General features: G+C 32.3%; 3 protein-coding genes across 4 annotated transcripts; 2 read left to right on the forward strand and 1 right to left on the reverse strand.

Moving 5' to 3' along the window:
- The first annotated feature begins 9813 nt into the window (after window positions 1–9813).
- On the forward strand, window positions 9814–13368 carry LOC123205277 (BAG family molecular chaperone regulator 2-like). Its single transcript, XM_044622199.1, has 4 exons — window positions 9814–10191; window positions 10402–10658; window positions 12767–12913; window positions 12988–13368. Exons 1-4 carry the CDS (start codon window positions 9960–9962, stop codon window positions 13126–13128), a joined length of 777 nt encoding a protein of 258 aa, XP_044478134.1. The 5' UTR covers window positions 9814–9959; the 3' UTR covers window positions 13129–13368.
- Window positions 13369–16865: 3497 nt separating this feature from the next.
- LOC123205286 (protein BREAST CANCER SUSCEPTIBILITY 1 homolog) lies at window positions 16866–22826 on the forward strand. 2 transcript variants are annotated; one of them, XM_044622211.1, is made up of 14 exons: window positions 16866–17023; window positions 17126–17179; window positions 17262–17332; window positions 17802–17915; window positions 18275–18738; window positions 19069–19179; window positions 19270–20259; window positions 20350–20450; window positions 20721–20907; window positions 21020–21117; window positions 21236–21356; window positions 21436–21601; window positions 21845–21963; window positions 22298–22826. In XM_044622211.1, exons 1-14 carry the CDS (start codon window positions 16965–16967, stop codon window positions 22646–22648), a joined length of 3006 nt encoding a protein of 1001 aa, XP_044478146.1. In that variant the 5' UTR covers window positions 16866–16964; the 3' UTR covers window positions 22649–22826. The 2 variants fall into 2 exon arrangements, 1 of the variants encoding a protein (XP_044478146.1); XR_006499830.1 differs by lacking the exon at window positions 22298–22826 and having other exon boundaries at window positions 21425–21601.
- A 578-nt stretch (window positions 22827–23404) lies between these two features.
- Window positions 23405–24808, reverse strand: LOC123205318. The gene is made up of 2 exons (XM_044622266.1): window positions 24425–24808; window positions 23405–24341 (listed from the first exon to the last, which is right to left on the reverse strand). The coding sequence occupies exons 1-2, from the start codon at window positions 24504–24506 to the stop codon at window positions 23560–23562; spliced, it is 864 nt and encodes a 287-aa protein (XP_044478201.1). The 5' UTR covers window positions 24507–24808; the 3' UTR covers window positions 23405–23559.
- Window positions 24809–26435: the final 1627 nt, after the last annotated feature.

Here is a 26435-nt window from a genome sequence, read left to right on the forward strand (position 1 = left end):
TAGAGAAATATAACTTTTTTCTGAGAAAATATGAATGAAATTATAAATTTATGGGCTAATTAAGATTTCATATTTGATTTTGGATCTGCCATATCCAAGAAAGGCAACTAACAAGAGAAGCATAATAAAAAGCAACTGTAACTTTAATAAACAATTTAGAAGATCAAACAAAACCTAGATGGAAAAAGAAATGTTGCCTTGGTCAGGCTTTTGAGCTTCAAACTATTTAGCATAATCTAAGCCCAAAAGGTCTGAATTGGTGTCAAGTTCCAACCAGAAGTCTTCCGCTGTCAATTTTCGACCATGTTTCAAATCAACGAAGTCGAAAATAATGGCACTGCCACACATCTTATTTTATGGTATTTAAGAGAAAGCAAAGAGAAAGAATATAGAAATTATGTTGTCTTGTAATGTGAGAGAGAAGGTTTGTTGTCTGCCTTGGCTCACGAGCCGAGTCAAGCTGCTTCTCTCCAAGCTCAAGTTTAAGCTCAAGCTTGTTTTTTCAAGTATATAAAGCTCAAGCTCTAGCTCAAGCTTACTCATATATAACTCATTTCAGACTCGTTCAAACCGAGCTTGATTCGAATCCAGTTCTATATATGGGTATAATGAATGTTTTACCAAGTTTCCAAGATTTTGAGACTCTAAAATGGTGTTACTATAAAATTTAGTCAAGACAATAAAGTTATGATAAGAAGTAAGCGTGATTGAATATCGATAGTGTGAAGTAGTCAAGATGACATAGTATTTTCTTAATAAATTTCCATGTAAATCTATGCTAAGGATTTTTTTAGGGTCTTTGTGTAACATCCCCTCTAAAAGTATTACTCTCCAAAGGAAAGTGTCACTAAATTATCTATTTTGAGCATACATTTAATAAACTCAAGAGCATTTGAATAAAACCTCAATTATTAAACTTTATAAATTTACTAAAATGCCCTTATTAAAACCAAATTGGAAGCGTTCAAAAGATGTTTAATCTCATAACCACAAACTGGAAACCATAGTATATATAATCAAGGATAGATAAAAGTCAACATGAATTAAAACTAATAAAATTGAAATGACTAAAATGCCCTCATAGCTCTATGCCCGCTGACTAATGTTCATCCTACAACCATCATGATCACTTGTATCTATATACATGAAAGTAGGGAAGTTAGTAATAAAACACTCAGTAAGTAAAAGATTCTATTGATAACTGTCACTGAAATTTTCAAAATGCCCTTAAACTTGACCTATGCTAACTTTGTTATCCAAAATTGACATTAAACTCCTTTGTGGATGATAGTGGGTCATTTATATTGTCTCTATACTCATATTGTACTTTAGAGACTGTCTAGATTGTATATCATAATTCTTGAGTCAAACTATATCTCACTCGATCACTAAAGAACTATTTCTCCAGATTCTTATCTAACGTCACCTTACTAAACTCGATGGAAGCATGTCAATCTAGAAATTGTAACCATATACTAGGTTGGTTGATCTAGATCGAATATAAGGATTTGACATCTTAACCATGTAAGCTATCTCCTTATTCCACTACACCAAACTATATCTCAATTGGACTCTCTACTGTGAGCAAGTACCCTACTGTAGGTCTAATATCCTACTACAAACATGTCTTACTGTGGGTATGTAGTAAGAATATATATATACTCATGGTGCCCCCTCGTAACAATCCTATTATGGCTAGCATGCGTGCATCTCGAGCCTTAACTAACTATAGCTTGTTCTCTCTTCCACCTAAAAATGTATCTCAAGTTATTTTATGACTTAACTCTTAGGCATGTAGGATACTACTATGTACCGAGGATCTCTATATTATTCAAGATGATCTTTCAATCTCTAGTCTAGCTATTTTACTTTTTTCTTGCTTCTATCCTAAATACACGAATATGTATACCTCAACACACAGTGGTGTGTCTTTTTACTTTACTCACACATGCCCACCTCTCATGGTTTTTCCTTCTGTGCTACTATTTATTTACACACAGGCATGTATTTTAACTAACACGAATGTGTACCCCTTCAGATATTTATTTTACTTTCCTTTTTAAACTCTTCAATTGTGTCACTTTGTAAGGGTATTTTGGTTATTTCTTCCTTGCATACGAGAAGTCCACATGTTCTAGTTGATCATTGATCAATCAATAATGTCTAATGCTCATCAGATCATTAGAAAACTTAACTCAAAAACTGGAACCCATACAGATGGATGTGTGTCCCATACAATATAACTGTAGAGTGAATCTCGGAATTTGGAGAACAGACCTGAAATAACACGCTAATTGGTTTCTACACATTCCTTTCAATTTTAGGCCCATCAAACATGTTTATAATTCATTCATAATGCGTTTTGCAATCTTCTCATTACCGAATCAAATTTCATCTCATCATAGGTCTAATGTCTAACCAGCATGAAATCATAAAAGCCATAAAAAAAAAATAAAAGGGCATTACTATAGCTTTAAGCCATTTGAATTAGAAGAATCTATCAACATTATTAAATTCAACATGCATCACAACATGATAGAGCCCCGATCAATAACTATCAAAACTTGGTTCTTTAACAAATATCATATGATCATCCAAATATCATGCTACTAAGACAAAATCAATTTCACATAAAAATCATGCTTTAATCTTAAAACTAATATCATCTCATACTAAAAAAAATCATCAATATCATGCCAACATGAATTGCATGAATATAACAAGTAGACCTTCTTATCTCTAGAATTGCCAATTATTAGGATGTTAAGGAATGTCACCGAAGCTATCAAATGAAGTTGGATTATCAGAATTGAAATCTCTCTTTCTTTGTTTCATGAGTTTAGGGATTGAGATAATGATCCTTAAAACACAACAACATGCCTTTTATAAACCGAAACCATGTTCTACCCACACACAAGCATGAATCTAAGGCACACGACCGTATGTCACTTAAATTTGAAATTTACATGAAATCAATTTTATCCAATTAATATGGCATGACACACAGGCATGACTTCTCTCTACATGGTCCTGCATCCCCCAAAACGTGGACTTTGACTTAGAAATCATATATAATCATGCTTATCATATATACTAATGAATAAAAACTATTTTGCCCTTGAGACGTACCTATAGGTATTACACTTTGGACATAAAGAGAACCTAGCCTGAAGTTTTAGTTGAGTTGGGAATGATCCATTTAAGTAAAGATTTATAATTTTGTGAAGAAAAGACAAGATCCAAGAAAAATTTGTTATCACTTCATTAGTCAATTGAAGCACTCTAAAGGATAGGACATTTAATGCCCTAAATCAAGATACTAAAGTTGACTTCTATATAGCAAAGTTATGGGATCTTAACACTATCAAAAGTGACATTTTTTCAATTTTAAGAGAATGTGATAATGATCCATCTAATGTTTCCCTTATATATATATATATATATATATATATATATATATATATATATATATATATATATATAGTTTGATAATGTTATAGCTAAAATAATAGTGGGAATCAATAAGGTTTACAAAGTTCAATAGAGTATGAGATCACTCTAGAGGATGTTCCCACTAAATAATTGATAACTAATCTTATAGTAGATGAGTCAAATACGATTAACGTGGTTGTGAAAACTCTGATGATAAAATCTATTATAGAAGGATGATTTATTTTCTCTAAGTATTATTATGTGTATCTCAGTAAGGGAAATTATATTATTTGTCATACTGTTGAATCAAACCCTTATAAAGCTTCTATGAATTATCAATCCGACAAGCATTTATAGTCATGTTGTAAAAGATAAAATCTATAATTAATAATAAAGTGTGAGATCTCATGTAACAACCTAATGACATTGGTAGCTTATTTGGATTAGAGCTATTTAAGATGAATGTCGGAGTTGTCTTTATGAATGAAAGTCTTAGTAAGGAAGTTTGTATGGTGCAATAAGTTTTATCAAAAACATAAGGAATAAAGCTTTTGGTATGCAATCTAAAAGAGTCAATTTATGATTGAAAAAGATGTATTGATAGTGGTGTCTCAGATTTAACAAAGTGCGTTTGTTCATGACTTCATATGGAACAAATTAGACCAATATAAGTATATGATGATCAATGAGAGCAAATTTGTCTTTATGATATGGTTCAATATGTTGATAGTAGTGATATTAATTTGTTTCATGAGATCAAATCAATTTTACTCAAGACTTATGATGTGAAGGATCTCGATGATTTATCATTTGATCTTGTTATTGAGATTCACTATGAAAGGACTCATAGATTGAGTAGCTTATCTCAAATGCATACTTGAAGCGTGTGTTTAAAAGGCTCAACATACAAGATTGTAGGGCAAGTGATATGCCTGTTGTGAAAAGAGATAAGCTTGACATCAAGTTTTGTGTAAAGAATGAGGTTAAAAGAGGAATCTTGTGAAATATCCTTTATGATGGTGTTATTTAAAGCTTGATGAATGCACAAGTATGCACAAACTTGATATAACTTTTATATTCAAAGTTTTTAATTCTTACTTCTCAAATCAAAGTTTTGATTATTGGGTTTTGGTTTAAGACATAATGAGATACTTGCAAAAAAAAAAGAAAATCAAGTTTTTTTCAAACATATTGTTATACTTGTTTAGAAAAACATTAAGTAGTCGTTAGTAGTAGTCTCAACCATGGAGATTGGTTTTGAAGCTTGCTATGGGGGTAGCTTCTTAGGTTGTGTGGTTGAAGGATTACAATTTTGGACTACTTGGTGTCCACTTTAATTACTATGATAACAGTGCAATTAGATAAAAGACTTTCAGTAGATTGAGACACACAAAATTAAAATATCTTACAGTTAAGAACTTTATAAAAAAAATGAGACATTAGGATAAATTACAAAAATACATAATTGATATAAGTTTAAGACCCTAACCAAAGGAATAAGACTTTTAACCTATAAAGTCATTTTGAAAACATGAGAGTGTTTAGGTCTTTTGATATTTAAGGGTCAATGGGAGTTTATTATTATTATTGTTGTTGTTGTTGTTTGTTCTTATTTATTATTGCTCATAATCATATTAGTTCATTCATTTGTATATGGATATATGCGTATATATACTGTTAAGGTACAACATGCGTCTCAAGATAAAATTTCTCTTAAGTATGACAGTTATATGTGTATGTTTCATGAGTCTTGAGTAAAGTTGAAACAGAAAAGCTTTGTAGGAAGTAAAAAGATTTCTCTTGTTTCTTTTAAAACATAAATGTTAAAGAGAAATCATACAAAGGGCTAACAAAAACATAACACATGTTTATGATCACTTTGTTATGTGCTATTTCTACCACATTCCCATATTTGATCTATGTTGATTTGATTTTTAGTAATCATGGTCAATGACGATCTTATGTTGATAGAAAATACAAGTAATGTATTGGTTCGTTATTGGTGATTATATTAACTAAATTGTTTATTAAAATCTAATTTATTTTTGGACTATTTTGTTTTCTTAAATAATTGCCACTTAAAGTTGAAATGTTGATTACCAGAGAGTCAAAAATTGTTTTTTGTTTTCTTAAAATAAAAAAAAATTAATATTACCCAAGTGAGAGAATGTTATAAATTTCCTAATATGGATTAACATTAATTATAATTTTAGTTTAATAAAATCGGTAATTGAATAGTCTAATGCTAGTTTACAAATGAGTTTGAGTGATCATAAAGATAAACCTAATACACTTAAAGGTTATGATTTGGGTGGACAACAAAAATGTAGGTCTTGAAGTTTATTGAACCTTAATTTTTGTTTTTTTTTGGTGGTGGGGGGGAGTCAATTAACCTACTATATATATTAGATAGGTCATTTTCTCCAAAATCTAATGCAATGAAAATGTAGAATGGTTTATCCCATTAAAAATCGTCATTTATGGAGGCTTCAAATTGCATGTGGATAGGTGATCTTGATAGATAATCTCAACAACTTTATAGATTCAAATTGCATGATGATCCAAGTATTCCTAAAACCCTAAATTCAATTCAATACTTTGTAACCCATGCGTAGATCCTATGGATTAAGATTACATGATTTTATAACTATTCATGCATATTAAATCTTACACCCTTTTCTTGATTCCACATAAACTCTATGTGCAACAACTAAACTCAACAAAATTTCAATACCCTCAACAAAATAAATCTAGTGAATTCAAATTCTCATTATAATCAACAAAACAAAGAAAAAAACTTAGTGAAAAATAAAAAGAAGCTTCAAATGTAACAAAAATAAACCAAAAATCCTAATAAATCACCCAACAGTAATGACAAATTCTTTAAGTTGTTGAGCCTCAACAATGACTTGATCGAATTGAGTCTTATTACTGATAGGAGGAAGCTCAACTAATATAGGGGTGTCATCATCCAGTTCCTGTAAAGACTATTCTTTTAAAACTCTAAGTCTCTCTTCTTTAACAACGCAAGCATGGAAAAGCAATCAATTTTATAGGCAAAGAAAGGTTTTTGGAGGTGGAAATGGAGAGGATCCGATGATGGCTTACAAAGAGAACACATGAATGGGCACATGGGTAGAGAGTTTTAATAGATGGAGGGAGGTGTGTCGTCTTCTCCTTATCTCATGATTTGACTGGATTCAAAGAGAGAAAATGTTGACTTTGTGGTTGGAGAGAAAGAGCACCAACGGAGAAGATGGGTTGTCGGATGAATTTTGGTCGTTGAAGAAGGAAGGAAAGAAATGAAACTCTAGGTGGAAATGGTTAAGTTTTCAAAACTTAGGTTAGAGGAAATTGTTAGTTTTTAAAATTAAGTTGAGGAAATGAGATAAAATTTTATTTTTTAAATATTATTAATTAAATTATGATTTTATCTTTAATACTAATAAATTTTGTTAATTTTAATAACTTACGGATATATATTTGAATTTTTGTAATTATACGTGATCATGTAACTTGACATCAAAAGTAGCTTGATTTGTGATGCCAACCCCAAAGGCCCAAACAACAACTATGTTCAATAATGCCACCACAGTCCTGAGATGTTATTTGTCTACTTATCACTGCAAGAACAAATAAAGAACAACATTAGAAGATCAGTGCGCGTACAAAAGGGATTGCCAGCGCTTACAGAAATGCAAGTCCAATATGATCATGTTAAGAATTAGTTGAAAACGCTAATTAAGTTGACAATATTAAAGTGAGTCTAGTTGAACTCAAACTAGATTTCTAATTTGGCTCATGTTTAAAGATTCATTGATGATTTATTTCTTTGATATTTTTATATATCTTTTTGACGTTATTATTTATCTCTCTAATAGTATTATTCATTTTGTTAATGTTAATGTTCACCTATTCGAGCTAAATAATCTAGATTCAAACTAAATTCAAATTGAATATTTATTCGGGTTCCACTTAACTTGAATCTACCTTTAGGGGGTGTTTGGTTTGTGTAATGTTTTATTATCAAAATAGAAAAATTACCTTGAAGATAAATTACTTAAAAGATTATTAGGTATAAATGATTACTATGTTTGATAAAATTTGATAGGTAAAAATAATTATTATGTTTGGTTAAAGATAATAAAATATTACTAGTAAATTATTTTACTTAAATGCCCTTAAATATAATTATTTTTAAATATTGTTTATATTATTTGTCATATTAATTAAAAATAAATTTATTTTTGTCTCAAAAAATTAATAAATAATAATATAATTATAATAAAATCAAGATTACCTTGATAATATGTAAATATCTAAGGTGAATATGATAATCAGATTACTATCTATATTATATGTCATGTCAGTATTGGTAATAGAATATTACTGTAATATTTTATTACTGACGAACTAAACAAGAGAATAAAAGATAAATTACTAAGGTAATCTTAAAAAATTGGAACTAAACTGCCCCTTAGTTTCTTCCATAATTAGTCATTCTTTAAGCAATCACCAAACTGTGTTTGGTAAGGTAAACATATTTCCAAAGTGGTTATGAAACAATCTAACCGATGTTATTGAAAGATTTCAAAAGTCGTAATTTATAGCTTTAGATTTCAATATCACTTTTGGAATGGTCATTTACCAAAATGCCTTAATATTGGTCATTATTTTTAAATTTTCCCGAAAACCAATCGGTGAACTCCACCAACAAATCATAATAATCATCGGCTTATTACGGCCAAACGACAGCCTGATTTCATTTTTTTTTTTATAAATTTAAATTTGTTTTTATTTTTTATAAAATAAATTAATTTTAATATTTTTAAACAAAAAAAATACTTAAATTATACCTATTTTGGTCATTTTGCATTTCAAAGTATCCACCCCTAAAAACAAAAGTAATATTAAAATTTAAATATATATAAAGTTAAACTGTAAATAATTGAATAATACTATGCGTATCTACTTTGAATATATAAATAAGTACATATTTATATATGTTATAATGTGATTAAGTGTTATTTTATCAGTAATTTAAAATTATTCAATTAAATAATAATACACATAAAATATATACTCATTTATATATTTAAAATAGATATACATAATTTTATTATAAATGATTATTAATGTGAAATCATTAAAATAATTTTTTTATATATTTAAATGATTTTTACTAACTTTTTTATGAATTATATAACTTGAAGTCGAAAAATGATTTTTTTTTCTCATTCTGTTTGTACAATTAGTAAATTTTGTTAATTTTTTAGAATACTAAAAAGACAAAATAACCTACTTTAATCGTAATTAATGCAATTACAAGTTTGGGATTGATCAAAGTTAATGGTGCAGTTTTAAATTTTTTAATCAAATATAAGAGTCAAAGTGATAATTTTTAAAGTTAGTGAAACGAAATAAATTTTGTTTATATTTTTTGAATATAAATAATATTAATCCTATAATACTTATATATTTTATAAATTGATGAAAGAATTTTGACAATTAAAATTAATTTGTGATTTTTTTACAAAAGGTTAAAAAAATTTTACTTTAAAACAAGGGGTAAATAATAAAATAACAAGATGTAATGTAAAATACACTCTCAAAATTTCAGCTTACCACGTTTGGGGTAATCACAGTGAGATTACAGATTCTTAAGACTTAATTCTCTTCATCATCTTTTCAAATAAATGAGATATTATTTTATTCATTTTAATTTTATATTATGAGTTTGTTGAATAATCGATTTTTCATATCTTATAAATGGTTAAAACATACATCCTAGAGCTTGAGAGCTAAGATATAATTAGTAACATTCTTCTGAAATAATAAAATTTATATTATTATAAATTAATAAATATTATAAAATTATTTTAACATAGTAACTAAATTTTTACCTGAATATTTTTTGTTTTTGCATCCTCTTTAATTAATAATATTAAATTTTTTAAAATGATATAAGAAATGAAATTTGTCGTTTTAGCGTGGTAATACGATTGCGTGATAGTTTAACGGGGAAAAACGAAAAAGACAAAAGTGATTGTGGTTGAGCTTTGAGAGCCGATAATAAAACGACGTCACATAGCTCACGTCAAATCTCCAGCCCATATATGATTATTTTGATCCGGCAGATGCCAGGCGCCCACGTTCTTGGTTTTACCCAACATAGAAAGAAATCAGACCCCTTATTTTCACCCTTCTTTGGATGCTTCCTTCCTTGAGCTGTCGGCAACCTCTCTACTTAGCTGTCACTACGATGTACTTGACAAAAGACACGTGTCAATGAATTATTGGTTAAAAGAATTTCCTGTCGTTTTTCAGGTCTTTTAAGCAAAACCTTCCATGACAAACCATATAAAACCCCCACACCCCATGTTACCTTCTCTTTGTGTCGGCAGCAAATTAAAATACAACAAACTATATGTCCATGGCCTGAGGTGAGTTTTCCCTCTCTTTCCCGAGAAAATATTTGAACCTTGTTTCTTTTTTTTGGGGGGGAAAGTTTGAGGATATTTTATATAATGAACTTGATGAAGCGAAGGGCCAATGTGTATGGTAAAATGCATAAGAGTTCTACGACGACGGCGTCGTCTACAACAATAGAAAGAGAGATTGACTGTGAAGTGAGGCCAGGAGGTATGCTGGTCCAGAAGAGAAGCGAAAAACAGGATGTTGCGGCACCGAATTTTCGTCTTAGGATTGCTTTTGGTGCTGCCCGGTACGAGATCTCGGTGAATTCTCAGGCGACTTTTGGTAAGATGATTGGATCTGGTTAAGTTTCTGTTTGGTTGGTTAGAACTTAAAGGAATAATTATTTGGTGGTAGTGATTAAGTTTATATAATGTTGAAGAAGAAAAATAAGTCGGTAAGGCTTTCTTTCATTGATACTTACTACGTTGCTTCTGCATGGTTTTTACTCCTGGCTTTTTCTTTTACCGTGAAACAAAACGACGACAAATGTAGGAGATGTGAAGAAGCTGTTAACGGCGGAGACAGGATTACAGCCGGGTGAACAGAAGGTGATTTTTCGAGGGAAAGAAAGAGAAAATGGAGAGTACTTGGACACGTGCGGGGTCAAAGACCGATCAAAAGTCATACTGATGGAGGATCCATCAAGCATTGAGAGAAGATTCATTGAGATGCGTCGAAATGCAAAGATTCAAAACGCTCATCGTGCCATCTCAAATGTCTCCATAGAGGTTGATAAGCTGGCGGATCAGGTCAGCCTCCCTCAACGCTAACTTTAAATTTCGTGCAACTTATTTTACAAATTATCGCTACAATTTATAATTTAGTTTCATTTTTCGAAATAATTATTAAACTATATTTTTGTCTTTGATGAGGTTTTAATATTTGCAAATCAGATAAGCTTGTAACATATGTTAATGGTAAACCCTATATTAATTATTTAATGCCAATAAAATTGGCTAAATCGTTACATGCCATATTCATATTTCTATAAATGATGAAATAGTAGGGATTAATGGCGGCCTTTAGAAAGGAATAATGAAGATGGAGTCGAAAGTGGGTGGATGATACAGCTGGAATTGATGTGAGCTGCTTTATTATATCACTATTGGGTGTAGAATCTTGACCGTTCAGTATTTAGACGTGGATTTGCTCCATGCAATGAACTTATGTTTGTTAGTGATTGAATAAAATGATAGGTGCTTTTATTTTTATATATAATTTAAATATATAAATAATATATTATTATATAATTAAATAATTTTAAATTAAAAATAAAATAACATTTAATTATATAATAATATATCATATGTATATCTAAAATACATAATATTATTTTTAATAAATAACTAAATATATAGTTTTTTCTGGTTTTTAAGTCTAAAAGATTATTGCCCGCCCAGGTTTGTTAGAAATAACAAATTCCCATATGTTATTTTGAATAGTTTTTTCTATTATATTTTTCTTTTGTAATATAATGTATATTATGAGGTAAATTATAATTTTTAAAAGGGAAAAGGACTATGTCCCATCCAATTTTTAGATCATTCTCAAACCTACACCCACGGGAGATGAAAAACCCCTATTTTCACCCATAGACAAACTTTCATTAATTTTTTCTATTAAAGGAAGGGGTAAAATAGTTATTTTACTATTTATATTAAAAGTTATAAAGATTATTATTTTTCACCCCCCTAAGGTTTTAGAAACTAACATCTCACCTTTATCTAAAGTTTTTAAACTTTGAAAAGTAACATTTTTACCCTCAAACCAAATGTTTCCATATTTTTCAAAATGCAGCTGCCCTCCATAACTTTCAAAAATAGCAGTTTCACCCTTATTCTTCAACTTTATCTTTCGATGTCATTTATGGTGTCATCTCCGACCTCTTCCTTCTCCTGGTGCGACGACGGTGGTGCGATGAAGAGATTTTCATCTCCTCGTCACACGGTGCGACAAAGAGACGGAGATCTCTTCGTCGCACGATGTGATAAAGAGACAGAGATCTCTTCATCGTACCATCGAGCGATGAAGAGGTCTCTCTTCATCGCTCCACCCAGACGACGCTTCGTCATCCTTCGTTGCTCGTCGCATCATCCAGACAAGACGACGAAGTGTCGTCCTTCGTCTGTTCTTCTAGATTTGGACGATGCTTCATCGTCCAAATCTAGGCGACGAAGGGTCATCCTTTATAGTTGGAGATGAGAGATCAGTGAAATATGTCGACTGTCGGTGGTGGCTAGAGAAGGAAGCAAACCCTAAGGGTAAAATCTAAACTTTTCAAACTTTGAGGACGAGTTAAAGTGTTAGTTTTTAAAACCTGGAGTGGGAAAATGGTAAAATTTTAAAGTTTTAAAGTGTGTCCCTAATTGAAAATTTAGATGGCAGTTTGGTCATAGATGAGAGTTTGGGTTTTTCGTCTTCCATGGGTGTAAGTTTGAAATTGGGCTAAAAGTTGGGTGGGAAATAGTCCTTTTCCCTTTTAAAATTTTAGGGGGTTTTGGAGATTCAAAATAAGTTTAGGGTTTTTTTTGGTAGTATTGAACAAAACAAAATATTTTAAGATTGATTAAAGTTTTGATAATATTTAAAAGTTTAAATGATAAATTTTTAACTTATAAGGATATATCAATAATTTGATATTTATATTAAGTATTAATGGTAGTTTGGTAATTCTAATAAAAAAGTAAAATAGTTAATTAAAAAAATAAATAAAATTTACAAATGGAAATTGATAATGGGTGTGCCTTCAGTTTTTTAAAACTTAATGAAATTTGTCTTTTAATCAGAGGTGGGAAATACATTTAGCTTTTCTTTTGTATAATTAGATTGGTGATTAAATTGTGTTTGCACGTAATAGGTTTCTGCCATTGAAAACTCAGTCTCAAATGGAATAAAGGTACCAGAAGTTCAAATCACAACATTGATTGAGATGCTGATGAGACAAGCTATCAAGCTGGACAACATTTCTGCAGACGGAGAGGCTTCTTCTCAGAAAATTTCGCAGGTTTATATAAGTTTGATTTCTTAAGAAAACATATTATTGAATCAATTAATTTTGATAAATACTTGCTCATGCAGGGCAAGAGAGTGCAGAAGTGTGTTGAAAGTCTAGATGTTGTGAAGATATCAAACGAAAAAGTAAAGCCAGTTATTATGACAACAAAATGGGAGACATTTGACCCTCCTCCGACCACACCTCCCTGGGAACTTTTTGATTGATACCGTTTTATTTCACCCTTTACATCTTTTTTCTCCCTGAAAATTCATTTTCATGTCCAATTGATGAGCTCCAGATAAACATATGAAAGAGCTCTCTCTCTCTCTAGATATTGTTATTATTATTCTTGTATTTGCACCCTTTGCTCAAGAAGCTAGCTTTGGTTACCCCACTACATGTTAATTCTGAAATGTTCCTATAAAGGTAGTTGCAATGTAAGTGTTGAACCCTTTTAAGGTTAATTTCAGTTGCCTAAGTAAAAGGAAAAATATTAATTAAGCTAATAACACTAGCTTTCAGGTTTATGAACCTGCAAATAGTCCCAACAAACCTACCGGTTTTAAAACTTGTAAACAGACCCCCTATCGTGTGGGTTTCTTCATCTGCAAATAGGTTCTAACAGGACTACTCACTTATCCTTACTTTTTAATTAATCTTTCTAATTCATGATTAACCTAACAGTTGTGCAGTCGTTCCTAAAGCATTAATTTATTGAAGCAGCAACTTGTGCTTTTACTAGTGGATAAGCATCTATTGACCATAGAACTTATTTCACCAACTGACACCCTTTCCATATTATTGACCCGCGACGAAAAATAATGTCTTCTTCATCAACTTCAATCATAATCTTTTCTTTGAAGCAACCATTTATGAAGTTAATGTTTGGATTTAAATTTTGAATTATGATTGATAACAATGTAATCTTTTTTCTGAATTTTATAAATTCGAAAGATTGTTAAGTTAAAAAGGGGAAACACAACAAAAGCACAAATGGAGATTAGACATATCATTCAAACTCAAGATTAGTTTCACTTCATCTTAGTAGTTTCCGTAAAAGCTTCTTTCCAAAGATGAGTTATTCTTAAGACATTTTTTGGTAATATTTGTGCTTTCTTTATTGAAGTATTCTCTTACAGCTACTAATATTATAATTATGAATATATACTCTTGAATAGTGGACCAAACTAAGTTAAAAGTCTAGTATCCAATATTCTTTTTGCATTTATTTCGCACCACCTTAGTGACTATCATGGTCCATTATTAGATCATTAACATTGCTACAATAGTCTATCTTGGGTGGGGCTTTGAATACATTAGTTGATGACAAAAAAATTGATCAATTGTTTGGTGTCAACGGGGGGGGGGGGGGGGGGGGGGGGGGGGGGGGGGGGGGGGGGGTCAAATATGCGAACTTGTTGTCAATCTCTAGCATACTATTTCCCTAAATGCTTACCATAAAGCAAACAAACTCTCTTAACTTGTTAACCTTAGGCAAAAAATCTCCTTTGAAATATACCATGAGAGAATCTTAGGATAGTCCCCAAATGATCATTGTCCTACACACGTGTAGACTTAGCCTATTGACAATATACACACCTTAAAGAGGACAAAATTTATGGTCTAAGTGCCTCCCATGACCTAGAGTTTAAACCCACCAAAGGTAGGCAACACTTGGTGCAAAGAACGCCTATTGGCAGCGTTCCTCCAACTTGCTAGAATAAGGTCCCTCAACCTTTAGCAACATGCTCTATTTTATCACTCACTATCTCCTATGCATGAGTTTATCCCCATTGTGACTTCAAAGGAGAATTTACAACTTGCACTATAAGGTGGCACACTAGTGATGTTAATTCGTAGTGTGTTATCCTTGACATACAAGTTGAAGATATACACTGCCTTAATGATGAAATCAAGGACTTCAATCCATTTAGTTATGTCATAAGAACCCTTATTCTAAAAAGTGACTAGCAATTAATTTCTATTAAAATGAGTAGCAAAATTGTGAGTCCTATATGCTATATGTTAAGGACCTATGATCATCCATCATGAAAAATAGTTGATAAATGAGTGGGCTATCTCTCTCACATTCCAATGGTAGCATTTGCTCAATGCCGAGGTTGACATCCTAACACACTGACTAGGCAATCAATAGTTGTTGACCCCTTAACCGAATATGGTGATTTGTGGATACCATATTTGATGCAAGGAGTTTGATTTTTGCAAAGATAACCTTGTATGTTTGAATATCTAAAGCTCTTTACTGACATTGTTAACAAAAACAACCCAAAAATTTTGCAAATTTCAAAGAATAGAATATTGTTGCTCTAAAATAATTAGGGCTGGACTCGAGCCGAGCCAGCTCGAGCTCGAGCTCGGCTCGACTCGGTTCGAGCCCGAAACCAGCCGGGCTCTGCTCGGCTCGATCAAGCTCGAGCCGAGCCCGAGCTGGCTCGGGTTGGTTCGGTATATTTTTTTTAAAAATTTTTATACAAAACGACGTCGTTTTGATCCATATATATACACAAAACGGTGCCGTTTTGATATGAAAAACGAGCCGAGTCAAGCCGTTACCGAGTCGAGCTGAAAACGAGCCGAACTCGAGCCGGCCATTAAAAAACCTAGCCGAGCTCGAGCTGGCTGCGAGCCGAGCCGAGCTCGGCTCGCAGCCAGCCCTAAAAATAACTCATATTTGATTACAAATAGATGAAGTGACGTAGGTTATCAAACTCAAGGTACAAAACTAATTTAATTAAGTTGTAATGCCATTTGACTTGACCATTATATATAATATAATAGTAACTCTTCAATATTTTATTTATTTTAATTTATCAACAAATATTATAAAAAATATATACAATTTAAATAAGGCTTTGGGCCTAACTTATAGCCCTTTAGATTGTGTCTTCGTAGGTTTTTTTTTTTTTTAATGATTGATTACTAAAAATGATCTTTTATATACTTTTTCGAGTTTATAATTTTGAAATTTTGTATTAATTGTAGTAGACCAACCTATGAACCTCCCTAACAAGCTTCAACATGACCCATCTTAAAGGTGAGCCTTCATATGATGGCCAATTCCACCCAAAATTTGTTTCATTCCCAAATTAACATTTGTTAAGTATTGAAAACTCAAATACTCACCTGTAGATTGTTAGAATTAAAATAACCAACTAACTCTATCCATTTTCCCTGTAGGTTTAGAAAACTAACAACTTTCATTAAGATTAAATTTTGAAATGTTATGCTTTTTTTCTTTCTTTTCCCCCTCCCTTTTTTGATGTCATCTCTAGTTGGCTTATTTTTTCCTCTCATTTTCTAGTGTCGTCTTTGGACGAAGATTGATAAAGTCTTTGTCAAAAGACGATCTTCGTTCAAAGATGAAGATGACACTGAAAAAAGGGAGGGAGAGAGAAGCTAACTAGAGACAATGCCAACAAAAGGAGGAAAAAAGAAAGAAACCCTAGAAGGAAAATGTAATATATTAAAGTTTAATCTTAAGAGAAATTGTTAGTTTTCTAAATTTAGTAAGAGAATGGATATATTACTAGTTTAAATGATGATTTTATTACTTAATTGATTTTGTTAATTTTTATAGCCTATAGATAGATGTTTAGATTTTCAATACTTAATCGGTATTAATTTGAGAATACAATAAACCTTGGGTGGGAATAAGTCCTTTAGCCGAATATGATTTACAATTTTTCAGATCATGCCTCTGGGCCGGGCTTTTTAATCCTGCCGTTGCCAAGTCTATATCATTCTGATGTATCAATCCGTCTGACCATTGACACCAACCTTTATTCAAGTCAAGCCCATAAACGCCAATCTTATTTAGGCGGATTTTTAATTTATTGTAGTAAGTAAAACAAATTTTAGCCGCGAAAGAGTCACAACATTTGGGCGGGTTAAATTGAAAATAAATTCATAGTTCCCAAAATTCAAAACAAACTTGCCGCCTTCGCTCTCTCCGGTATCTTCTTTTTCTCCGTAACTCAATAACTTTCTCGCTCTTCAAACAAACAACTTACAAACAGAAGAAAGAAACTTTTCTCCGAAGATGGAAGATCCAAGAACTCAGCTAGAGAGAATGGGCCGAGAACTCAAGTGTCCTATTTGGTAACATCTCATTTCAATAAAGCATCTTCATAACAACTTTATTAATTTGGTCCAAATTAGTCAATCAGATATATATATTTTTTTTTGTAAAATATTTTGCAGCTTGAGTTTGCTGAATTCTTCTGTTTCACTCACATGCAATCATGTATTCTGCAAGTAAGTTTTGTTGGGCTGGCTTGGCTTATCCGTTCTTTCATTTCAAAAGAAATGCTGATCTGATGATTGTGTTTGTTTTCAGTTCATGCATTATGAAATCGATGAAGTCCAGTTCCAATTGTCCTGTTTGTAAAGTGCCCTATCGTCGTAGAGGTATGATTTCTAATCTTTTATTGTTAAACTAAATAGTGTTATAATCTTTTTTCAGAAAATTTCATGCAACTTGTTAGGGTTAAAGGCAAATTTTGAAATTCGTAATTTGGTTAGTAAAGTTGTCAGTTTGTTTTAATCAATCACTGTTTTATGCACCTGTTATTGATCATCAGCTTTTTTGGAAATCTAAATTATATTTTAGAGTTTTATTAGGGCCACTGTTGTGATGTCGTAGCTTTGCTGTGGAGAACTTGTATTTACCGAAACTAATGCATTGGTAAAAGTTTTTCTTTCATGTGTGATTTGTCTAAACTTGTTTGATAAGAAAAGTTTGCTTTGCCATTGATGCAAAAAGTTTAGTGTGTTAGTAGTTGTGAATGACTGAATTATATAATTTGGTTTTTCAGTTATTATATGCCTTTCTGAACTTGTTGCATTTTTATATTATAAGCTTTTGTAATTTTGCCAGAGGTTCGTGCTGCTCCTCACATGGATAACTTGGTGGGCATCTATAAAAGCATGGAAGTTGCTTCTGGTGTCAATATATTTGTCACACAGAATGAACCATCGATTATGTCATTAGGTGATACAGCAAGACACCAATTTCAAATATAAATTTCACTGAGTCTCTTTATTTATTAGAAACAAAAGCCTCAACCTAAGAAGAATATTGAACATCCACAAGAGTGTTACAATCTATAAGGGGAGATACAATCAGTTCCACATATGCCTCATGAAAAATCAATTTATTGTTTCCCTTTCATCTTGACTGAAATATCTTTAAACACTCAATTTGTTAAATTGGCACTGTCATGTGCATCTGTATGCAATAAATATGCCTGTTTTGTTCAAGGAGATTGATACTGAATTTTGCTAATGTTTATTTTTTCTATTTGTCCACCAAAAAAACAACGTTCTAATGCTCCTTGCTCCTGGTAACAGATAGAGAAAAGGGAGTTGAAGGCTCTCACACATGTAGTGAGCTAGCTACAAGTAAGAATTGTCAGGAAACATCCAAAAGAAAAGGGTCAGGGAGAAAAAATAAAACCAATTTGGATATTTCTGGCCCTGATGCTGTGAAGCCGTCCTTCCCAAACAAGAAAAGGGTTCAGGTTGCCAAGTATCCTCTTCCAGAAACCCCAGAACAGCTTGCAAAGTTCAAAGACGAATTGGTTAATAACAGCAGCATTCAATTGAAGGACAGCTCTGTTGATTTGAGGGAAAAATCTTTTTTAAATGAAAAAGGACCAGTGCTTCAACCTTTCTTTTGGTTGAGAGAGGAAGTGGATGAAGAGATGTCAACTCAGCAGTCAGACAGGGATGCATATATAACACCACCAGAGATTCCTTCTTTCAGTGATATAATGGATTCATATGATAAAAGTTCTCCTCAATTGTCCCCAACAGTAAGTACTTATTTCTAATTGATTGTGTGTGTGTGCACGCGAATGAATCACTACCAAGTCTAGTCTTGTTTTCATTCTTGTTTTAAAGATTGTTATGAAGATATACTTCACTGGACTTCAAAGTTACTGATTTGGTATTTCAGAATTTGTTATGTCAAGTGATGTTATATTTTCCTGAATGTCATGACTTTGTTGCTTTCATTACTAGATTTGTTGACAGACACGAGATTTCTATCATTTTGAAGAGATTTATATGCTATTTGATACCAGTGTAGTGGTAATTGTTTTATGCCACAGGCTTGTTTTTTAACATCTTGAATGTTCATGTAGGCAGAAACGCATCATAGAACTGGTGATGTGGATTACTTTGATAGTGAGATGTTTGAATGGACTCAAAGGCCTTGCTCCCCTGAACTTCTTCCAAGTCCTATTAAGACACAGGTTTTGTTGCAATTATGTTACATTTATCTTCAGGCCTCTAATTTTGCTTAGCTTATGTGTTTTTTTTCTCAAAGTTCTTGCGAAACGCAGGTGGCCGACAGTGATGCTAGTGATCATTATAAAGAGAAGAATTTAGAAGCAGCTTCACATGTTGAAAATGAACAACACATTGAGAACGTTAAATTGAACTCTGGAAAAGGAAATGGAATTAGAGATAAGGGTTTTCCCCAATCCTCTCCTAGAAGCATAGATATTAACCATCAAATTGGAAATAGTAAATTGGGTAAGAGAGGTATGAAAGCACATAATGTAGCCAAGCGTGCAAAGAGAGATAAAGTTCGAGGTTCCAAAATTCAATCAAATTTAAGGGAGGAATGTGTAAAGGTTGCACAGCATGTAAATGACTGTAATGGCGGTTCCTCAGTTTTGAAGACTAGGAGTGAGAAGCTTGTCTTGGGTAACTGTGCAACCAAGCCTGAAGATCCAGATGTTCTTGTTCCTGATAGAGCTGAAATTCCTGACCAGGGTGGGAAAAAAGGGTTGTCTGAGTTGCCTGCTTCATTTGGTAAGAAGCAAGGCAGTGACGAGGAATTTAATTTGAAAAAGACTAGAACAACCAGCCAGAAGATCAATGGTCGGAACTTTTTGAGGTCAAAGCGGCAAAATAAGGGTTCTGCTGAGGTCAATGTGCTTGAAAAAGTTTCTGCAGTTCAAGACCAAACAAATGAAGATGCAGTTCCCAAATCATCATTTAAATCTGTTTGTCTGGTAGATGATAAAGAAACCTGTGCTCCTAAGGAAAAAACTAGCAGGAAAGCTCCCAAGAAAAGGAAGACAGTTTCTTTTAGTGGCATGTTGAAAGGTGGGTCGATTGATGACAATTTAGAGGTCCATAGCAATGATTCTGCAAAGGGAATTCCATCAACAGAAACTGTTAAGGGCGATCATGACTTTAGATTTCTTGATGATTCATCAAGAGTGAAAAAGGTTCTTTACAAAGGAGGAATGACATTATCTAAATGTGAAACCCTTCCTAACAAAATTCAATGTTCATTCTGTCATTCTTCAGAAGACACAGAGGTATCTCTCATTCCCTTGCATTGCTGATATCAATCCGCTTCCCAATCTCACATCTGAATCCATAGTTTTAATTTGGAAACTGTTTTACAGGCTACAGGAGATATGATCCACTACTACAATGGCAGGCCTGTTGCTGCAGACTACAATAGTGGATCCAAGGTCATACATTCCCACAGAAACTGCACGGAATGGTAAAAAAGAATTCTTCTAAGAGCAATTTTTAAATCATTAGATAAAGCTAGGATTTCTACTTGTTTATTTAATTTGTTTCTCCTGCATAGATTTCAATCTCTATTCCTAGGTAATTTATGTAATTGCTAGATAAATGTGTTATTAAAATTATTACATCAACAAATCTGACAGGCTTGGGACATCTAACAAAAAAATCAGTTTCTTATTTTAACTTCCAATGGTTTTTGATAGTGATGATGGAGTATAATAATTCAAGAAACTACATGCAGGGCCCCTAATGTTTATTTTGAAGATGACACTGCTATTAATCTTGAAGCTGAAATAGCTAGAAGCCAGAGACTAAAATGTTGCTGCTGTGATCTCAAAGGTGCAGCACTTGGGTGTTATGAGAAGAGTTGCCGTAAGAGTTTTCATGTTCCTTGTGCGAAGCTTATCTCACAATGTCGATGGGATACTGTAAGCAAATCATACACCAAGCTTCTTTCTATACTTTGATAAAAAATATTCTTGTGTTGTTTGTGTCTTATTTATTGTTTGTGCTTTTATGTTCGTATATATTTTGCAACAGGACAACTTTGTAATCTTATGCCCTCTTCATGCCTCTTCTAAGCTGCCTAATGAGAATTCTGGACCTCAAGGAAACAGAAAGAAGTGCAATGCAACAAGGTATTCTGACTATTTCATCAAATCTGTCCGAGTGTTCTTCATGATGAGACTTTGAATCATTTTTGCTACTTAAAATGCTAATGATATGCCGGTAGCATTCACCCTTTTTTTTTTTCAGACAATTGCACCCTCGATGCAATCAAGTTGTTATTGAAAATGATACTAATAAAAGTTACAACTGGAATTCCTCACAAAAGAAGTTGGTCCTTTGTTGTTCAGCTCTTACAGGAGCAGAGAGGGTAAGAAAATATCTGATATCATTTATTTACTAGGATCATAAAAGCAATTTTTAATACTTTTCTAATAGTTGAATTGCAGGGAATTGTTTCTGAGTTTGAGAGATTATCAAAAGCGACAGTGTTGAAAACATGGGATTCACGTGTCACCCATGTCATTGCATCAACAGATGAGAATGGAGCAGGCAGAAGAACCCTAAAATTTCTAATGGGTATCTTGGAGGGGAAATGGATACTGAATATTGAGTGTTAGTGTCGATCTTTTTTTTCAGATTTAGGATATTCAATTGTTTAAAGCATTACATTCTTAATTTATACATCAATCCCCCCTTCCCCACATGCACACGAAAAGAAAAAGAAAATACCAAAGAAAGCAGCTCACACATACTAAGACCCAAACTTGTACATTGTGCAAAAAATTCTCTTTGTAGTATCTTTTATTTATATGTATATACATTTATGCATAAAGATCTATTTGTGTCTGTTTACAGGGGTGAAGGCCAGCTTAAAAGCCATGAAACCTCTTAATGAGGAGAAATATGAAATTGCTATTGATATGCATGGAATCAGGGGTGGTCCCCGATTAGGAAGACAGAGAGTCATGAACAAGGTTGGTTTCTTTCTCAAGTGTCTTCTGAAAGTATTTTCTTCACGCTTCAATAATCTTTACCATTTAAGTCATCCCAGGAATACTCATTGATATTTGTGATTTTTCTGCCTGGCAAATTCTAGGGATATTTCTTTTCACGTAAATTTTCTATCAAATAGCTGTATGACTAGTTACTTTAATCACTTTAATTCCATTTCGTTATCACATATGAAGATAGTGTAGTGCACACTTCAAGATTGAGGGTGTTTGTGTTTGATTTGTTCCCAAACTTTTCACGCCTGCTTATATCCATGCTTATGAATTGGCAATTTTGATCAGTTATTCTTGCATGCAGCTACCAAAGCTTTTTGATGGAATAAAGTTTTATTTCATGGGAGGGTTTGAATCTTCCTATAAGAGATATTTGCAAGAACTTATAGTTGTTGCCGGAGGAACTATTCTACATCGTAAACCTATTTCAAGAGACCAAGAACTCTCGTCTGATTCATCTACATCTGCCACAACCTTCATAATTTACAGCCTTGAGCTGCTAGATAAATGTGATCTCGCCAAGAAGACTATGATTTTGAACTGCAGGCAATCAGAAGCAGATGCACTAGCAAATGCAACTGGAGCTAAAGCAGTAAGCAACTCTTGGGTTTTGAATTGCATTGCAGCCTGCAAATTTCAAAGTTATGAACACTAAATTAAAGTACCCATAGTTTTTAATTTTAGTCGTACTAGACTTTCTAATCCATATTGTTGGTTTCTTTATGGTCTTGTGTATGTAAGTATGTTATTGCAAACAAAATTAAGCTATTTTTTGGTTGTATAGTGAATGTTAAAAGCTTGTTTTAAAATCATATCTCTGAAACATGTCATGTATAGCTTAATGCGTAAGTGGTAGTTGATGGATAAGTACATTAGATACAACTGGAGATTGAAAAATGAAGGTTTGTTTGATATCTCAAAGAATTTTGGATTCTGAATTTAGGAAATTAAATCAAGGTCAGCTTTGCACTTGTTTTGCACTGCTCCATATCGTTTACTAAAAGTAGGTGTTTGATTCTTGGTTGTAAAACAACAGTCTTCACAAAAGAATATTAGCTGTTTTCACAATTTCTGTACTTATTTCAGAGTCTGATCATGTAAATGTGGAGAGGATTTAGTGATTTTGGTGGCTTATATGTCTGAAGGTGAGGTACATCATGCTAAGTAAAAATTTTAGAGCTTCTATTAAGAGCTGGTAACACTTATGCCAAAACAAAGGAAAAATTTATGAAGATTCCACAAATGAAAATCAAATACATCTTAATATAATTCCAGAAGTGAGGAACTGTACAACCTTAGGAGATAGAATGTGTTAAACTATAGCTAGAAATCTGAGATAGGGAACTGCAATTGCTCCATAATTAGAAAAGCCACTAATAATTTCTACTTTTGACACATTAGACTGCTCCTCTTATTGATGATTCTGAAATGCATATAATTTTTGTTTCCCCATCACCGTTAAGAATCAAAAGCAAAGTTCTTTCTTCTCATGCAAGAGAAGTATGAAGGCTTCCTGCCACTGACCTAAGCTTTGGATTTACCAGCTTCACTCTTATTATTATTTTTTTATATGCTTTCCAGTCTAGTCTTGAGACCCTGAAACATAGTCTCCAATGCTGAAATCTCAGCTTCAACCTTGGCTGGCTTTTCCTCTGTGGCTATTAGTTGCCTCAATCCCTTTAATCGATTTACCCCAACTGCTACCTCAATCCCTATTTTCTCTATTGTTGCCTTCATTGCTATGTTTTTTTCTTTTGCATCTTGGTATTTCCTCTTCAAGGATTTATACCCGTCAAGTGTCCTTAAAAGCTGCTCTGAAAGTGTCTTATTACGCTCTTGCAGCGCTGCATTTCCCTGTATCTCCATTCCATTACTCTTCTTCTCTTTTTGCTCATCTGCATAATGTTGTACTTTTCCCAGCAATATTTCATTCTGAGCTTTAAGGTCACTGATATGTTCCTCCAATTCATTCAATTCATGAACCTTTTTTGCCAGTTCTGTGGCCATAATCTCCTTCTCCTTCCCCAAGCTTTTACATATAACTTCTAGGCTCTTTCGAGCTGCCAAGCTCTCTGTAAGCTGTTTTCTCAGCTTCTCTTTCTCATCGGTTGGAACCTCAGTAGTCCTCTTGTCCTTGGGAGGACGGTTAAGCTTCAAATCTGTGAAGCATCGCCTAAGCTCAGCAGTTCTTCTAACAGATTGAGATTTTTGTATCCTTGTTTTAACATCATCTATAATACTTATCATGCCTGCCACCCTCTGCGTTTTCCGATCATCTTGATCCTTTGTACTTGCCTCGTTATGATCTTGAATTAGTTTCAGCAGCAACTTTACATTGGCAGCAATACCTAAACCAAAGCAACATTAAATCAGATCTCAGTTTCTTTCAATACCACCAGAAATAAAAAAAATATGTATGTACATATATTACCTTCTAAGCTATGATCCTCCGGCAGACTTGCAGAAACATCTGGTGCTAATTCTGGAGAAGAAAATGTTCTATGCTTGTTCATTGTTTCCTATAAAATGCAGGAAAAAAAGCTCCTCAAGGCAGTCAGCATTCATAAACGGAAGAATGAAAAAAGGTAAGGTAAACTTGATTTATATTGTATTTTATGTGAATTCTCTTTAAGATTCAAAGAAGAGAGTGCTATTTATTATATTTTTTTTTTGCACTCTCTGGATGCCTATCCTTCTTCTGGGTTGTGTTGTGCTGAGTCTGCATTATTATTATCATTATTGTTATTCAAAGTTGTCTGATTTGAGAAGGGGTGGTTTCTTGGTAGTGATTATGCGTAATTAGTGGCATTAAGTTGGACTTTTTCAATGGATTTTTGCCTGTTTTGGTTTTCTAAAACCACCATGATCGGACAAGCTTTACCTTCCACCAGAAGAGACCTTGCCACCTCACTTTTTTTTTTATAGATATATTATTAAATATAATAATTGGTTGCATTGCATATTTTGACAATCTTGCGGATTTGCTGGGTCAATTAAATTGCTTTTAAAACTTCATCTGCCGCTAGGTCTCATCCTTGTTTCAAAACTATGATTGTTGGTGATATCAAAACACACTAATATCACCTTTGTATTCTAAACTTTCTCTGGTTTGATTTATTATTATAGTTCAGAATTTAAAACATTTTTCTAATTAAACCGAAATTTCTCATCATCTAAATTTGTAAGAGTAACGTTTTGAATATATAAATATACATACATTTATATGTGTTATTATATAATTAAGTATTATTTTATTCTTAATTAAAATTATTGAATTATATGATAATACATATCAAATATGTACCTATTTATGTACTTATAGTAGGTTACATATAATTTTATTGAATTCATAAACAACTAGTTATAGGAAACAATACAAATGCCGTCTCATGTTTGTGATGGTTTGAAAGAGTGTAGAGAAAGAAAATAGTTAGTTACTCTAAGGTTTTTTTTTTTTTCTTTTAACAAGAAACTTAAACTAATTGAATCATCTTTTTGGATTAAATTAATCATATTGAACAAGTAAAACATCAAGTCCGGTGATTGGTTTTATATCCATTATATTGAGTCATTCAAGAGTTTAATCTTGATTTGATATTTGCGGGTCTTGAAATCAAATTTTCTTGAAACTCTTTAATGATTCTACACTTAAATAGTCAAACTACCCTTCTAGGGCAAGTTATCATAAACAATGTTTTTGAAACTGGATTAAACCAATTAGTTCAATTGGGAATCAACCTATGGTCTAGTCTGATTTCTACTAAAACTTCGTTTGATATAAGACTCGGTTAAATCCGATCAAACTTGATAGATCAGATAAACTAATAAAAACCGATAGAATCAGATTAACTAAGTTTCATTGCTCTAACCCTTAATTTTAATATCTATTCTACTTTTTGAGGGTTTTTTTTGTTTTAATAAATAGAAAATTTATATTTCAAAAAAACAAATATATTTTATTATTATTGATAATTGTACAAATTTTCTTTTAATGCACTTCCTATTATTTATATTTAAAACATATGTTAAATATTTAATATTATTTAATAAATTTATTATAAGTTAATAATAAATTAAATTAATCAAATCAATTAAACTATAAATCAGAGAAAAAAATTGATTCAATCACGGTATAATTTAAAAACCATTGGCAGTGAGTTGTCCTCCGTTGAGGTTGACTTCAAAATTCCTTCAATTTTGACCACCTTCATGTGCATGCATGTGGATGTCTACTGGAAAGCATTTGATAATAACATTAATTAATTATCACGTAAAGTGTAAACTAATCAGAAAGTGAATAGAAATCTGGTGCTGGTGGCTTGGGGTTCTGACTTCCACCATTGATGGCCAGCAAGCCGGTGACTTTCTTCACAGATAAGTTAATTTTTAGAAATTAAATTTAAATTAGGGAAATTAAATAATTCTCCTAAACATTAGGGGCA

Source organism: Mangifera indica, unplaced genomic scaffold (genome assembly GCF_011075055.1).
Source record: "Mangifera indica cultivar Alphonso unplaced genomic scaffold, CATAS_Mindica_2.1 Un_0003, whole genome shotgun sequence".
In the NCBI taxonomy this organism is placed as follows: domain Eukaryota; kingdom Viridiplantae; phylum Streptophyta; class Magnoliopsida; order Sapindales; family Anacardiaceae; genus Mangifera; species Mangifera indica.

Excerpts from the sequence above, each read along its gene's own strand:
- LOC123205277 (XM_044622199.1), top strand. The coding sequence starts at position 9,960 with ATGAACTTGATGAAGCGAAGGGCCAATGTGTATGGTAAAATGCATAAG. Across the intron at positions 10,192-10,401 it reads GAATTCTCAGGCGACTTTTG|GAGATGTGAAGAAGCTGTTA; the intron begins GTAAGATGATTG and ends CGACAAATGTAG. Across the intron at positions 12,914-12,987 it reads CTTCTCAGAAAATTTCGCAG|GGCAAGAGAGTGCAGAAGTG; the intron begins GTTTATATAAGT and ends TTGCTCATGCAG.
- LOC123205286 (XM_044622211.1), top strand. The coding sequence starts at position 16,965 with ATGGAAGATCCAAGAACTCAGCTAGAGAGAATGGGCCGAGAACTCAAG. Across the intron at positions 20,908-21,019 it reads CACAATGTCGATGGGATACT|GACAACTTTGTAATCTTATG; the intron begins GTAAGCAAATCA and ends ATTTTGCAACAG. Across the intron at positions 21,964-22,297 it reads GACAGAGAGTCATGAACAAG|CTACCAAAGCTTTTTGATGG; the intron begins GTTGGTTTCTTT and ends TCTTGCATGCAG.
- LOC123205318 (XM_044622266.1), bottom strand. The coding sequence starts at position 24,506 with ATGAACAAGCATAGAACATTTTCTTCTCCAGAATTAGCACCAGATGTT. Across the intron at positions 24,342-24,424 it reads GGAGGATCATAGCTTAGAAG|GTATTGCTGCCAATGTAAAG; the intron begins GTAATATATGTA and ends GCTTTGGTTTAG.